The sequence below is a fragment of the Parus major genome, chromosome Z, assembly GCF_001522545.3.
Source record: "Parus major isolate Abel chromosome Z, Parus_major1.1, whole genome shotgun sequence".
Taxonomy (NCBI): Eukaryota; Metazoa; Chordata; class Aves; order Passeriformes; family Paridae; genus Parus; species Parus major.
Window position 1 is genome coordinate 63,155,099 of NC_031799.1, and position 16,070 is coordinate 63,171,168.

Sequence of the window (16,070 nt, forward strand, 5' to 3'; positions counted from 1 at the left end):
TTGAACCTGTACCATTTTTCTTTTTTTATTCTTTCTCTCAGTCTCCTTTTTATCACTTCCCCAACAACATGATTATAAAATAGGTGGCCCTTCCAAGATTCTGCTCTCACAGGATGTCCCTGAGTAGTTGCAGTCTGGTTTTCCTTTGGGTGTGATGCACAAGTAAATGGTCATGCATGTTGTTGACCAATTTCTTTTCATTATGTGAGTCATTCTGCTTGACATCACAAGAGCCTCCCAAGAGACTGGCTTGCCAGCTTTGCTGGCGTCTCTTTTCCTTCTGCTGCTCCACACCTGCTCCATGGTGCCGCCCTTCCCCTTGGTGTCCTCCAGCTTCTGGTCTGGAGCTTCCCCTCTCGCTCCTGGTGGGCTGCAGTGTCATTGCAAAGCATAAACTAACAAGTGTTGTTCTGCAGCGTTAGTTTGCAGCGGCTCACAGGTGCTCTTCTCCGTCTGGTTTTGTCCCACTAACTTCTGGACAGTGCAACTTCCTCTTCTGCAAACTGCTCTTCTCCTTCTTAATTCTCAGAAGTTTTCTGTCAACACCCTCAGATTTCCCTGTCCACCTGTGCCTTAAGGAAATGCCAGTCTGTCTGTCCCTCTGGCGGTGAAATTTGCTTCTCACACATTTCTTAGTATGGGTCATGTATGTTTTACTGCATTGAGAAATCTCAAATATGAGGAAAGCGTACCTGTGCTTACCTTATTATGCCATCAGAGAATACCAGTTTGAGTGAAGCTGCAGAGCTAACTTGGTGCTATTGAACATGGTATTTCTGGGCTTTGTTCTCAAGCATCATGTTCTGTGTTTTATTTGGTACAGTGTTTTAAAGAACAAATTTAACTGGAAGGTTGCAGCATGAAGTTTAAGAAGCTTCATGTCACCACTGAATAGTGTGTGTGTAGACTATTTCATCCTGGAAATCACGTGCTATGAAAAGGCAGATGCTTTTAAAGGTTAAAAAAATTAGTTTTCACGAGATTTACAATATGGCATAAAATACAAAATGTTGGCCTTTTTTTTTTTTTTTTTTTTTTAAGTAAATCCTGGCTAAACTAAAAAGATATTAAAGGGGGTGGACTTACAGTCAACTTTCCCAGTTGGGGTTCTTTGCCACCCTCAATATAATTTTCTTTGACGTAGTAATTAATACAGTTTCAGAAAATCCCCATACCACCCTACATACTTGTTCCACAGAGAATGAATTTTCTGTGTAATGATACACTTGACATGCTGAAGAACATACCATGCTTTGAAATTATTTCTTACATTGTTTTGATAGTTTTTTTGCTGGTTTGACCTTTCTGTAGTAGGGAAACAAAAAAAGTGTTGTGTTGTGGGAGCCCTGGTTACTCTGTCTGCCCTTAATTTCTTGAGTTGCTAGTCAAATACAGGGAAAAACAATAGACAAGCCTAATGTTCCCAAGCCTTTGGGAGAGGAGTGCAGTGCCATTTACAGATATGTCTGGTCTTTTTAAATCCTCAGAGGCAGATACAGTGTCGGTATCACTCTTAGTTCTGCTTCATGTTGTGGTAGTTTAGGCTTATATCCTTTTTTTTAAGGCTTGGAGGGATAGTGATAGTCTGTATTCAGAGTATCAATAAATACATAAATGCATTTTTTAAGGTTTACAGAACCAGATAATTTTCTCAGTTTCAATGAGAATTTGATTGTGTTTTTGATGAAGGGTGTAAAACTAGACTATCTCCTTTTCTCTAATTTTGAGCTTATGCATCTTCAGAATAGCTACCTAAGAAAGAGGGGATATAGTTAGGAAAGCAAGTCCTTTTTTCTTTAGGAGGAGATAAATACAGCATTTTCAAACAATGTTTTGGCTTCACTTTCAGTTCTTAATTTGTCTTTGAAACAGATTAAGCAGCCAGTATCTTTTTTCTTTTAAAAGCAAGTCTGCACCTGTGTTTCACTAGAAGTTTAAAACATTAATACATTAAACTTTTCTTACTTTTTTTCCCCATTCTATTCACAAACTGTTGGATCAAAACTGTAAGACATACTTGAAAATAAAATGTTGATATTTTTTGAGGATTAGTTTCTTATAAAAATGAAAAATCTATCTACCACAAGAGAAGCTAAGAGAGACCAGCACATTAAGGAAGGGAAATGCACAGTTTTTGATGCAGTTATCTTGGTTTTTTTTATATATGTTGATTCTGGTTTTAATCAGTGGTGACTTTTTTTTCTTTTTTTTCCCTTCTGCTGCAAAACATGTTGTTGGACAGAAAACCCTCAGTTTCCTCATGTAGGAGAAGTAATTGATGGAGTGGACATGAGAGCAGAAGTTGGAGTTCTTACAAGAAATATCCTAATAAAGGGGGAGACAGAAAATACCTGCTATCTTGAAAAGGAGTGTCAATTCTTCAGTTATGATACATATGGTGGACATATCAAGGTTGGAGAAACATTTTAAATTAACTTTCTGTCATATAAATGCATATTAAGGACAAAAAGATTAATGTTTAACTTCAAGGGATTTGAAAGCTTAAAGAACATTAACTCATTCAGTTGCTTTGTGTGGAAATGACTTCATTCTCAGCTTTACCCAGATTAGATTTAACTCCTTAAGTCTTAGTCTGCAGAATTGAAGGAAGGGATATAATGCATAAACTGTTCTAGAAATGTCTAGCAGGTATTGTGACATTGTATGGCAGGGATTAAACAAGTGACATCCATGCATATGCATCCTATAACATTACAGAGTAAAGCTTGATCTCCCTTGTATTTCTCTTCCTTCCTTTCATTGCCTTTGTACCTGCCCAGGTACAAAGGTGATGAACACTGAATCCTAATTCAGATTTCCCATCTGAACCTGAGCACTAGAGAGGCAGAGAGGGGGAAGAACCTGACTTGTACTATGGGGTTTTATATTTAGTTTCTTAAAAATATGCAAGTACTAAGGTTATATAAAGGAAACTGCTTCAAATTTCTTGTATCATAATTATAAACAAAGCTGAGAAGGAGTGTTCTAGAAACTAGTATTTAAATTTGGGTTCACTTGAATTTTTACATGAAAGATTTGAGCAGCAGTACTTCAGTGAAGCTAGAGAAGTCTGAGGCCTCAAATTTTAATTGCAAATATATATGTGCTCATTATGTGGTCATTGAGTTTAAATCTCTTTCTAATGTATTTTGATACATATTTTAATTTCATAGCAGTGACCTTAATAGTGGGAAAGAAAATAAGCCCTTTCCTGCTATGTTGGCAGCTTTTGTTTTGTGGAAGAAGGTAGGTGCAATCAAGATAATGTAATGAAAGAAGATAATGACAGGCTGTGAATCTTGCTAAGTGTGACCTTGATTGCCACAAAAGTGTACATAGGCAGACCTTCAGTTGTCTGGAAGGTAGAAGAGAAAACAAACATTTTGACTCATCAAAGTGAAATTGTTCCCAGGAGACTGAGTAGTGGTTTCTGCTGCCAAATCTAGATTTCAGCACTGAAAGTGTTTTTGGTTTATGCTAATCTTACATGCTCAAGCAGAGGGATCCTAGACATTAAGAAATGTAATAGCTTTTGAACATCCTATATTTCCTACTGGTCACTAGTTCAGTAGCCTTAAAGGGGGCTTAGTGCCAGTGAGGAGAGACATTGGCTTGCAGTTGTGGTGCTTTTCAGTAGTAAGAGCTAGAGATTTGGGATGCCTAAAAGATCAGATTTTTACCATCCCTCTTTATGTTAGGTATCCAAACCCTAAGAATTCAGTTAGAAGAGGAGGAAAAAAAAAATATTGATTTCCCTATGAAAATTGGTATTTTTGATAAATACTCAGTACGGGTAAATTAATGAAATGAAATTAAAAAAAAATAAAAAATAAGTAGGGTTTGTTTCAGTTTGGTTTCTGGTTTTTTTTTTTGTTTGATTTTTAACTCAGGTTGGTTCCTTGCAGTTCAGCTGTTGCACTTGTTTATGCTTTTATAGCAGAGTAGGTTGAAGAAAATACTTTCTCTTTCTTGCATTTCTAGTACAACCCAATTATGACTTTACTTCGTACCCAGTAACTTTACTGTGGAGTTGCATGATTGTGAGGATAATTTCATATATTCTTTAGTAGAGACATTTCTCTGAAGTGCAGTGTCCAGTTTTGGGTTCTCATTGCAATGAAAACGTAGATGCACTGGGGTGTGTCCAGGAAAGGTGGTGTGGCAGTGTGTGATGATAAGTGACAGGGAGCTGAGAGGAGGGATCTTGCTGCTGTCTTCAGGTACTGGTGGAGGTTCAGAGTGGCCTCCAGCACTTGGAGGTGCACAGCAGTAGGATAAGAGGCAATGGGACCAGGCTTAAAGAAGGCAAATAATGCTCGTACACTGGGAAAATGAAACCAATTGACATCATGAGCGTCTCTGTGACTGGAGGTATTCTCTGAGCAATGAGCTCAGTCTTATGAAGCTGACCCAGCACCAGGCTCTCAACTGGACAAGGTATCTCAACAAGTTCCTTTGAATCTGCATTATTTTGTGGTTTTTATTCAGCTAAGCCTCTCCCAGGTGGACTGTGCTGGTGCAGCTTCATTACAGACACACGCAGATGTGGGTGACTTCTGCTTGGTTGGAGAGTACATGTAAGAATATTTAATGTGCCACCTGGTAAAGACCAAACAGTAAAGTGTGGCAGTATGTCTGGTGAAAATTCCTCTGTTGTAGCCACATGGAGATATACATTTTGAACTTATGTATGAAGGATACAGTTTTTTAAGGCATCTTGTAGAGAAAGACAGTAACATTTGTTCTAACTTTTATTGTATTGGCCTGTGGCAACTGTGTACATCTAGCTTCTGTACATCTGGGGTAGATGATGTATTAACTGAAAATTTCCATTGGTTAAAAAGCAAATTGGTTATTCACTCTGGACTTCATTTTTTCTTTTTTAGATTTTGAAGAATTTTACATCTGTTCACCTTTCCTATGTGGAATTGAAGCAAATGGGCCAGCAGCAGATTGGAAGTTACCCTGTTCACTTTCACCTCTGTGGAGATGTGGATGAAAAAGGAGGATATACTTTTAAAACTTACCTGGAAGGTCTTTCCATTCATCACTGTTTTTCCAGATGTGTGACTGTTCATGCAACTAATGGTTTACTGGTAGGTACACAGAGAGTAAAACATATTATGTTTGAATAAATATTATAAAGAACATTTAGATGACAAAATAATCCCATCCCTTCTGCCAGTCCAATGCTCAGCAATGGTTTTCTTATTTCAGTGGATAAATAAATTACTGCAAGCAGTAATTTAGCAGTTCTCACCATTCTGTTTTTTCAGATTCTTAGAGGAGCTAACTGTATGACAGCTGTAAGGCAGCTAAATTCCACAGACACAGAAGTGTGTTTGTAAGGGATGAATAAAACTGTGTGCTTGAATCTTCTGAGTATCTGCTGATACTGACACTTCACTCTGCAGCTGTGATCTCTGTGCCAAGATAGTAAAACTAGATGGTATTTGTCAAATAAATCTCCTTAAATGCTGTTACTACTGACATAATGAACTTGTATTTCTACAGATAAAGGACACCATTGGCTATGACACACTAGGTCACTGTTTCTTCATAGAAGATGGCATTGAGCAGAGGAATACTTTGTTCCACAACCTTGGGCTAGTCACAAAACCAGGCACTATTCTACCTACGGACAGAAACAGCAGCATGTGTATTGGGATTAGGGATAAGGTGTATGGAAGTTATGTCCCAGTGCCAGCCACAGACTGCATGTGAGTATGTCATGATGAAAAAGTAAAACCCACCAAAAATGGTCTCTTAACAAAATACAGATGGAAACATTTTTATCTATAATTTAATGAATGTAGTTCACATAGTAATGGTATTTAAAAAATAGCAACAAAAATTAACATATAGTCTTCTATTAAAGAAAAAAAAATGGAATATTATATTATAGGAATATTGTTGTTTCTTGTGATACTAGGGACCTTAAAAGTCTGTTGAACATCTTCGCTACTGCATAAATATATGCATATTCTCAGGTTGTCACCACTATTTTTTCTGAATACTACTTGTTTATTTTGAAAGCTTCTTAAAACAGTTTAACATTGCATGGGATCTCTGCACAATATTAAATACAATACTGTGTACTGAACTAAAAAATAAAATGGCATTTTGACTTCCAATGTGGGAGGTTTTGTGATTTGTATTTTGAATGTGAAGTAGTTACTTCATCAGTTTAGACTTTCCTGATGTGAATGTTAAAAAGGGAAGTTATTTCTGTTGGAGATGGAGGTTTTCTGTAGTAACTTGTTTCTGAATAATATTTCAGGGCTGTTTCAACATTCTGGATTTCTCATCCCAACAATCACCTTATAAATAATGCAGCAGCAGGCTCACAGGTAAGGTATATGGGTGTCATTAATGACAAAGTGCTTATGTCACTGGCATTTGTAAAATCTGTAACATTTACACTGCCAGATATACATATATTTTTATTTTTTATATATGAATCATTTTATGTTTGGCAGCATATTGGCACTGAATGTACAAGGTATGTCTAGTGGTGCATTTAAGTGATGTCAAAAATCTTTGTTGTGGCTGCAACAGAGGAGATCTCTTCTTTGAATTTAATAGACCTGAGAGTGTAGAAATGTAGTAGTGTCTATGAAGAAATCCTTTTATTTTCATGGAATTCGTGCATTTCATATTAAGTCTACTGTATTTTCTATCAGGTTGTCATGAGTTTAGTGATAGCTCTGCAAGAGCGGTAGTCAGTGGAATGAAAAATTATTATAAAAGGGTGTTTGTTGCATAAGAAACAGCTAAAACACTTCTTTTCTGTCAGTGGTTAGTCAGTTGTTTCCAGCCAGTGACTGTTGATATGTTTTTGCTTGTTCTGAACCTTGTGCAAATACCTTGTCATAGCTGCCTGTGATAGAAAGGTCTGTACATACTGTGGAGGAGGGAGGGCTGGAGTCTGTTCTGTATTGGATGAGAGGCTGAGATATGTAAAGGTTTTAATTAGATTTTTGTGAAGAGATCAATGGAAATGAAAAACAGGAAAGGTTGTTGATTGTTGCAGCAAAGGCTCTAGTGTTGGAAGAATATGAGCCTGCTTATTTTTAGCCACAGATAATATTTATCTATACCTGATAATGCTTACATAAATAAATAATTTATTTAGTAACAGGTGACATTAATAAATAGAATAGAATTCAAAATACTTAGCTGAGTTGAAATATCTGGAGTAAAAAAAAAAAATCAGAAAATTTTGTTCTGTTTTTTGTGTGATCTAATTCTTGTTGCCTTCATTGTAGTGGATTTATTTCTGTTTATTTTCTACTTGACTGTCTACCATTAGGAGGAATCTGGACTCACCTCCCAAATTAAACCAGTTCTTTTCTGTCCAACTCAATGTCTTAACATTTTCCCTGCTTAATGTAATATATGTAGTTTAGGCAGTGCAGGCTAAGTTAAACAGCTTCTTTGCTTCTTTATCTGGTGTTTAAGATCTGCAAGGTCTTTTTCTGCCTGTCTAGCTCATCCCAGCAGATGTTACATCTTTTTGTTAGCAGGATGTTCCTGGCTGGAGCAAGCATTTGTCTGTAACAAGGTCTAGCCACTCTGATACAGATCCCTTGCATGGATGTAAGCACTTTAGTATAAAGGGACCACAGCTTATTGTTTCAGGAGTAGAATAATTCGGCCGTATTCATACATACTCTGCCCTATAGAGCTTTTGCTGTAATGAATTAGAGCAATTCACAGCCAAATAATTCCTTTCCTCCCCCAGGTCCTTAATTATGCAGTGAAGCCTATTGTAAGTTTGTATAGGGAGTAGATGTTTCTTTCTTTTTGGTGTGTGTGAGAGAGAAGAGAAAAAAATCCCCAACCTTATTCATATTTCTGAATGCTTGCAGATGTTTAGCAAGCTTTTAAGTTTATCTAAGTCTTATTTTTCAAGCATCAGGGGGTGTTTTGGATAAAATTTATTTGAGTCTGCCAAGCACAGAGCTGTACTTAATTATATGTGAGGTAAGATTTTGGTGTTTTTATTAATGGAACATCCATATTTGCTTTGTAATGGTTAATCACCAGAAATGTCAGTGCATCATCATTACACACTGGGATGGGAGCGTTACTGTAAAGTAGAATTTCCAGCACTCATTGGAAAATTACTATATTCTTGGCATGAAAAGCATAAAATCTTTTAAGCCAGGCTTTATCCATGTTTCTTGAAAAGGTTGATGACTTTTTTTGTGACATGAAGCACTCGGTGTTTCTTTAGCTGCCTTTTAATCCTTTAATGTGCCTTTTTTATTATTTTTTAAGGGCACACAACTTATGGTCAGGCAAAAATTTTGATGTCTGTAGGTGTTTGCAATACAGATGGTGTCATGATGCCACCTCTTGTGAATGCAAATGGAGCTAAAAGCAAAATTTTGTGGGTCTTATTTATTAGATAAATCCAGGTTATGAGCAGAGATATTAAAGAAGTATAGAAAATGAACAGATACTAAAATTATTACTGCATGTCATTGGCACAGTGCCCTGTAATAGCCGGATTTCTTGATGTGTTTTTTTTCCTGTCTTCTGAAAGCTCTTGAGGGCTTTTTTGGTTGTGACATTTAAAGTTTTATGAACCAGCCTTAACAGACTGGAACAGTAAGGACAGGAGGAATGATTTTTGCGTATCTGACTGTGAATAATATTATCAGGTGTTGAATGGCTTTACTGAGAAGCAAAACACTTTTTAGTTGATACTGTCCACTAGAATTTAGCCCTATTTGCAAAATCCCACTCTTTCAATGATTAAATTGTTGTTGGGAGACTTTATTTTAAAATTTATATCAGCACCAATAATAGTTTCAGAATCACTTATAAGTAATATTTTTCTCTTATTATTTTCAGGATGCTGGAATTTGGTATTTGTTCCACAGAGTTGCTACAGGAGATTCTCATAGTTTAGGCATTGAAACCAAATCAGAGCTTACACCCCTAGGAATCTTCTATAACAACAGGGTTCATTCTAATTTTAAGGTAATGTAGTATGCTATTAAAAAAATCTGAAGTTTTTATTTCTTAGTATTTTATATTAAAACTTGTCTGTTCTCATTATAAGCTGGGTAGGAGATAGATTTTTGTGCTGTGTTTGAACTGTACTGTAGAACAATGTATAATCAGCATGGGTGTGTTTTCTAGCTGCATCTTGAGTATTCACTGTTTTAGATCCTCATAAGGTGAAAACTACTAAAATCAGTTAATACTTCTAATAAACTACTTTTTTCAATAGTATTTCAGATGCTACTTTTTACAGTTTTATTTCATACTCCAAAGAAAGCTGACCCTTGAAGAATCAAAGTTTATTACAGTAGTGATTCATCTCATAGCTTGCTGCAGTAGCTACAATTTACTTTTCTGAGTCTCAAGTGTTTGCACATGGTGACAGCCTCTGGCTAGATATTAAGCTTTAATGTTGCCTTCAGGAGCTCACTTATTTGCAACAGTTTTCTTACAGACTTCTCAGCCTACAGTTATTGAGGAGTATTGTGTTAGTATGACTTTCAAATCTTTTCTACATCTCAGCTAAAGCTTCACTTCAGCTGGAGTCCTTACAGTATTTCATTTGGAATCTAGTTGCTGTGTGTATTTATAAATATAATGACATTTACAAAGCTACCTAACTCTTAATAAACACTTATTTGTGTTTGGTTGCTGTGGGAGGTTCTCATAGTTTAGCTATTGAAACCTCATAGAATCTTTATCGATTATTTTTTTTTTTTTTCCTGAGTGAGACTGATTTTGCCTGGCAGCTGTCTGGATACTAAGAAATGTTTGATGGAAGTTTTGGTATCACTGTGTTTGGGATTGTAGGGCATTTTGTTCAGATTGGAATTGGAACATACTGAATACAAAAGTGCATTGTGAAGAAAATACTTCCACCTGTATAGTTATTATCATCTTTAAATAAGGCTAACAATTTGTGTGCTAAAATTCCATGTTGAAAGAGAACTCCACTAGCAGGTCAGAGAATCTCCTTGTGTATAAGTCTCAGTTCTAATCATAACTTGGATCCCAGGTGAAAGTTGTCACAGGTATTTCTATGTAATTCAGGTAAAAGAGCACAAATGCTTCCTCATGCTTTTATTTTCTCAAGTAATTGATTTCATACTGGATTACTACGTTTCAAGCTTATTACTGCTTGGACCAAAATAAACTTCAGTAGTAAAGGTAGTTTAAATTCAAGTGAAATACAAAGTATTTTTCACAGTGTGTTTTGGGTTTTTCTTTTCCATTTATGACAATAATTTGAACTCACCACAAGATTGGCTTCCAGATTTTCCAGAACAGCATGTGGTAATAAATGGAAAACCTCAAATACATCTTGTGAAAGAAATCTGAAGTGAACTTTGATCATTTTCCATTACTTTTTTTTTCTTTTTATAAATCACAAATAATTCCTTTTCTTTTAGCACAGACTGTTTTTTTTATATTAATTAGCTAGCTTTCCTTTAGACAATATGCCAGTTGAAGCTAAACTGAAAGATCTAAGAGTTTCTAATATGTGTATGGAATGCCATGCTTAAAATTTTAAAATTTCATTTTTAATCTATCTCTCATTTTGGATAGTATGAAATTTCTTTCTTTGCTTATTTCAGGCTGGTTTGTTCATTGATAAGGGTGTTAAAACAACTAATGCTAGTGCTGATGATCCCAGAGAATATCTTTGTTTGGACAACAACGCAAGGTAAAGGATATTTTCTTTCAAGTGAGTGAAAAACAGCGAAGTTTTGAGACTGCTCGTACAGTCACATGGGGAAAAATCCTTTTAGAACAATAAAATAATTTATAAATTATAACCAAACAATAAGCTCATATACATTCTTTTCCCTGATTTATTCATCTGTTTTGGGAACAACAGAGATGGTGTCTCTTAAAGGATTTGGGTTTCTTCTAAGCTTTTGGTCAGGATAGTTTCCATCTTAGAAGACATTGTTTTAAACATGCTTTACTGTCATGCTTAAAATGTTCTCTGGAATTGCTGCTAGTATAAAAATATTCCTTTAAAATCTGATCTTTTGATTTATAACTGAGTTTTAACTAATTGATAAAAAAAGGTTTCAGTAGTGCATCCACTCACCTTTCCCACTGCTGAATGTTTCTGCTGTTCCTTCTAGACTTGGGAGTCGTAGCTCGGTGGTACAGTTCTACTGAAGGCTCTTTACAGAGGTGGTACAATCAACCACATTTTCTTCAGTTTACAAAGTGAGAGAAAGTAATGGAGAGTCTAGGAAAGTTCCAAGCTATACTGTGTCTGGTTAGTCTTCTCCCGAACTTCAAATAAAATAGCCTGGGATAGTGGTTAAATAAATATTGGATAACTGTATCTGTCAACATTTTATTATGTCAACAGTGCTTATACTTATAAGCACTGAAAATTATTGTCAACTGACCCGTGTTTTAGACAAGGACATTTAAGTGACTGCTACAGATGCCAAGAGGAAAGTTCAAAAATTTTTTTTGGTGATTCTCAATACTTTGTAATTTGGAAAAGAGCCTATTGTTCCATATTTTGACAGAAAGCCCATATAACTTCTGTGGTTTACCTCAGTCATAATAGGTAATCATGAGGAGCTTGAGAAGGGCAAGATGCCCTCTGAGAGCCTGTGTGTTGAGGATGCAAGAAACTCAGTGCATGAAACTGCATGTTTCACAGCAGAAAGAAAAGGACTGAGGCACTGCATAACTGTGTGAGGTCCCCAGTCATTACACATGCAACCAGACTGGAGGGATTAAAATGTTAATTGTGAAGACTGGGACTATCAAAACCTAACATTTACCTATCTTCCCCTTTTTCCCTTTGATCAGGAAGGGGCAGATGCAAATCTGAACAGAAGAGTATTAGGTGATTGGGATAGCAGACAGGTATCTTTACCCACTTAAAATGCCTGTTTGCCATTTTTTAAAAATGTATTGCATTTTGTCTGGGGTCCTGGGGGGTAATCAAGTGAAAATGTCACCAGTTCTTAATCAGACGGTTTCTTTCTACTACTTCAACTAGATTCTAGCCATAATGTACTGTAGAGGACCATTTGGTAGCAATGCAATAATAAAATCTCAGGCCTGCCCAAAAAGCAGTGCTGTTGTATGTCAGAAGAGTTTGAAACATTTGAAGGACTAGTTGGACAAATGTTCAGACTGTTCTTGCATAACTTGTGTCAGCCCTGTGTGTCCTTCCAAGGAGCTTATAATTCCCTTCATCAAACTTTCACATTAATGCTTCACTACAAATAGGGAGGGCAGAAAGAAAAAGGTGACGAAGGGTGGCTAAAGGCAGCTAAAGAAGCTTAGAGAGAGTGAGCAAGAGTCTGTGAGAGTTACTGGAAAAGACATGTTTCATGTTCCTGCTTCATTAAACCCCAAAGACACTTTTCTAGTGCTAGAGGGCCGGAGATGTAACTGCTTTTAGCTTCTTTCACTCCAAACATGATGCAGAGTGGAATTTGCCCATCAGATGAATGTTTATCTTTCAAGTTTACTCAGTGCAACAAACATGGCACATGTAAAATAAAAAGTTTTCTTGTACTGAGTGTTTGTCTCTGCCAGGTTTCGACCTCATCAAGATGCAGACCCTGAAAAGCCCCGAGTTGCTGCCCTGATTGACAGATTAATCTCTTTCAAAAACAATGATCATGGAGCCTGGGTCAGGGGAGGGGATATCCTCATTCAGAACTCTGGGTAGGTATTTGGAAGTGAACAGCTGCATGCTGTTAAGAAGTTTACCCTGAAGCTTTGTTTATGAAAGTGCATTACAACAGGATTATAGGAGAGGATTGATGGTTGATTTTAGGAATTTCTCAGTATGATTAGCTTTCATACTGGCTCACAACTTCAAATATTCAAGTTTATATGTGATTAGATGGGAACCTGCCTTACACAGGAAAAAAACTATCATAAAAAGAAGCTTAAGAGTTGGTAGAGACAGTAAATTTAGACTAGAATTTCTGTTGTCTCCTTGAAGCTCCCCAGTCCTGCTTAAACTGTGTGGAAAATTATTCTACTACTTTTTAACAACAATGCTTTAGAAAAGTTAACTGTGTGGTGGTTTTAAGTTCCATTAATAGAAAAACTCAAGATTTTTCATTGCCTTTTTCATGTGTGCTTACATTAGTCAGTTGTAGGATAATTCAGAAAAAAAAAAACCCTGATGTTTTGGACTTTCTTGTAGGTTTGCAGACAATGGAATAGGTTTGACATTTGCTAGGTGAGTACTTTGTTAATAATTTCTGTGTTTCCTTACATAGAAGCTTAGAAAATCTACATGCATCTATTAAAATTAATAGGTATGCTTTCATAAGGCTGTGGTTTCTGTTTGGGGCCTGGTTGTATTTCCAGTCATGCAGATGATGTTATAGGTGTTGTAAACTGGCACAGCTGCCTAAGTTTACACTTTAGTTCAGCCTGTGCTTGGTTTACACCACAGTTTGCTGCCTCTTTACCAGAAGAGTTATATTTATCCAGGTATTCTTGGTATTGTATGATTCCTTAGGCAGTATTTTATTTTCTTCCTGAATAGCTGAAAGTGAGTAATTGAAAAGAAAGGGGTTGAGCATTTAGTAGGGGTAGATTCTCTTTCTAATGAAAAATATTGAGTAACTTAGGTAGTGAGCTGAAATTGCTGCTATTTAGATTACGACAAACTGGTTCTAGGATTGGAAAAGTGGGCTGTAAATAAAAAGGTGCTGCACTTCAAAGGGAGATAGAAATTTTAATGTTTGGCTCTGCTGAACATTTCAGTGAGTTAGTCTATTCATGTTAATGAGTAAATCTATTGTTTTGTGTATTGTACTTGAAGTCTACTACTTTGCTTGAGGAGGATTTTTACAGAAGTAGAAGTAGAGCTATGCCTTGATATAATCATCTGCTGGGAGTCTTGGCTAAAGACTTATCTCTGATGTACTTTGATAGTGATGGGAGCTTCCCAAATGATGAAGGTGCCAGCCAGGAAGTATCAGAATCGCTGTTCATAGGTGAGAGCAAGAATTATGGGTTTCAAGGTGGACAAAATAAATATGTGGGAACTGGAGGAATAGACAACAAGACACGCACACTGCCTAGAAATCGGTAAGTATGTCATGAATGAAGGAAGTAGAAATATAAGAATAATTCTCTCAGATGTAAAGACCCTTCTTGGTTGAGCTCTCAGAGATTAAGACTTCATTGAAAGTGATGCTCTCTTTTTCTTTTTAATGCTGTCTGTGCCGCTGTGTCACTCTCGCCTTTTTGCTGAAGCAGGTTCATCTGATACTTCCACAGATTGCTTAATTCTATAGCAATTTAGGTTATCCTACTTAAATTAAATCTTAAAAAGCATTTCAGTCTAGAAGAGAGCTTTCAGGTAAAAGGATTTCAGACATCAGTTTGGGACTAGGGACTGCAATCTGTCTGTAACAAACCACAATCTGTGACCATGATTCTCCTCTTTTCTCTTTGACTTGCACTGATGCTTGTTTAACATAGCATAAAGTCCTACTCTTGCCACAGAATAGGAAAGAAGACTGTTTTGGTTTAAGTTCAGCTGGAAATTGAGCCCCATGTAGCCAGTCCCCTTTCCCCACCTTCTCAGGAGAGAGAGAGACAAAAGACAGAGATCTCAAGATGAGACAAGAACAGTGTACTAGAAACAATAAGATTAATAATATTAACAGTAATTGCAACAATAATAATAACAAAAGTTTATAAAACAAAGGTGATTTATGTACAAAAAATTGCTCACCACTCAACCTGGCACTGGATGACCCCCAAGACAAGGAACAAGATGGCCAAGAGACTATCAACACCCCAAAGTGTTCTCTCTGGTCAGGACCAGTGTTACCCCACTGCTTCCCCAGAAGAAGAAACACTCTCCCTTCAGGAAATGAAAGTCCCTTCCCCCAACTCCTAGACATGATGTAATATGGTATCAAGTAGGACAATGTCTTGGCCATGGCCACATGGCTCCAGGTTGTCCCCACACATCCTTGGCCAAGTAGGACAAAGGGTGATGTGGGCCCTGGCCACCCTAGTTTTTTGCTGTTTAGCCATTTAAAGAGGAGAAGTTAATGTGGTGGTGATATGAGATATTCACTCTTGAGTAGAGTCATGTAATTGAGGCTGGATGGGGCCTCTGGAGGTCATCTTAACTCCCCTGCTTAAGAAGTGTCACCTAGGGCTCCTGTTCCACGACAACATTCAGGTGTCTTTACTGTATCTCCAAGGGTGGATTCTCCACAGCTTTCCTGGGCAACCTGTGCCAGTGCTCAGCCAGTGAAAATGCTTCTCCTGTTGTTTAGCAGGGACTTCCTATTTTTCATCTTGTGCATTGCTCCTGGTCTTGTCACTGGGAATAGCCTGGCTTCATCTTCTTTGCACCCTCACTTCAGATATACATTCCTGCCTTTGGCTTTTCTGCTCCAGGCTGAACATGTCTCCCAGTGTTTCTTCCCATGAGAAATGCTCCAGGGACTTAATCATCTTTGTGGCTGTTTGCTGCACCAGTACCTCTATATCTGCCTTGTACTGGGGACAAGCACCCTACTTGTCGCTTCACCAGTGCTGAAAAAATGGGAAGTATCACTTCCCTCACTTTGCTGGTAACACTTCTCACAGTGCAGCCCTGGATACCTTTAGCCTCTTTGTGGCAAGGGCCCACTGTTTGGCTTATTGTTAATTTGGTTTCCACTAGGACCCATAAGTCCTTTTCACTTGCACAGAGGGTTGCTGCTCCCAATGTGCAAGACTTTGCATTTCCCCATGTTAAACTTCATGAAGTTCCCATCTGCCCTTTCTCCTGTCTGGGTGGTGGCACAACGCTCTGCTGCATCAGCCGCTGCCCTCTGTTGTGCCCTCTGTTGTGCCCTCTGCAAACCCCTGACTATTCTTGGCCTAATCATCTAGATCACTCATGGAGATAATGAACAAGGCAGGACTTGGTGTTGACCCCTGGGGTACATCTCCAGTTATCAGTCTCCAGGTAGACATTGTCACATCACTTTCTGGGCCCAGCTGTTTGTCCTCTCATCCTGCCCATACTTCATGAGGAACTTATGTGACACAGTGTCAAAAAATCTTACTGTGGT

The 16,070-nt window shown here is 37.4% G+C and overlaps 1 protein-coding gene across 5 annotated transcripts in view; it reads left to right on the forward strand.

The window, feature by feature from the left end:
* CEMIP2 (cell migration inducing hyaluronidase 2) overlaps window positions 1-16,070 on the forward strand; it is a 50,749-nt gene that overhangs the window by 24,519 nt on the left and 10,160 nt on the right. For all 5 annotated transcript variants that reach the window (XR_001525503.3, XM_015653424.3, XM_033520334.1 and 2 more), the window contains 9 exons: window positions 2,243-2,412; window positions 4,887-5,096; window positions 5,515-5,720; window positions 6,281-6,350; window positions 8,863-8,991; window positions 10,611-10,699; window positions 12,559-12,690; window positions 13,181-13,216; window positions 13,921-14,076. Coding sequence is in view for 4 of the 5 variants with exons in the window: in XM_015653424.3 (XP_015508910.1) it covers window positions 2,243-2,412; window positions 4,887-5,096; window positions 5,515-5,720; window positions 6,281-6,350; window positions 8,863-8,991; window positions 10,611-10,699; window positions 12,559-12,690; window positions 13,181-13,216; window positions 13,921-14,076 (1,198 nt within the window). In the remaining variant the exon portion in view is untranslated. The remainder of the gene's footprint in view (window positions 1-2,242; window positions 2,413-4,886; window positions 5,097-5,514; window positions 5,721-6,280; window positions 6,351-8,862; window positions 8,992-10,610; window positions 10,700-12,558; window positions 12,691-13,180; window positions 13,217-13,920; window positions 14,077-16,070) is intronic.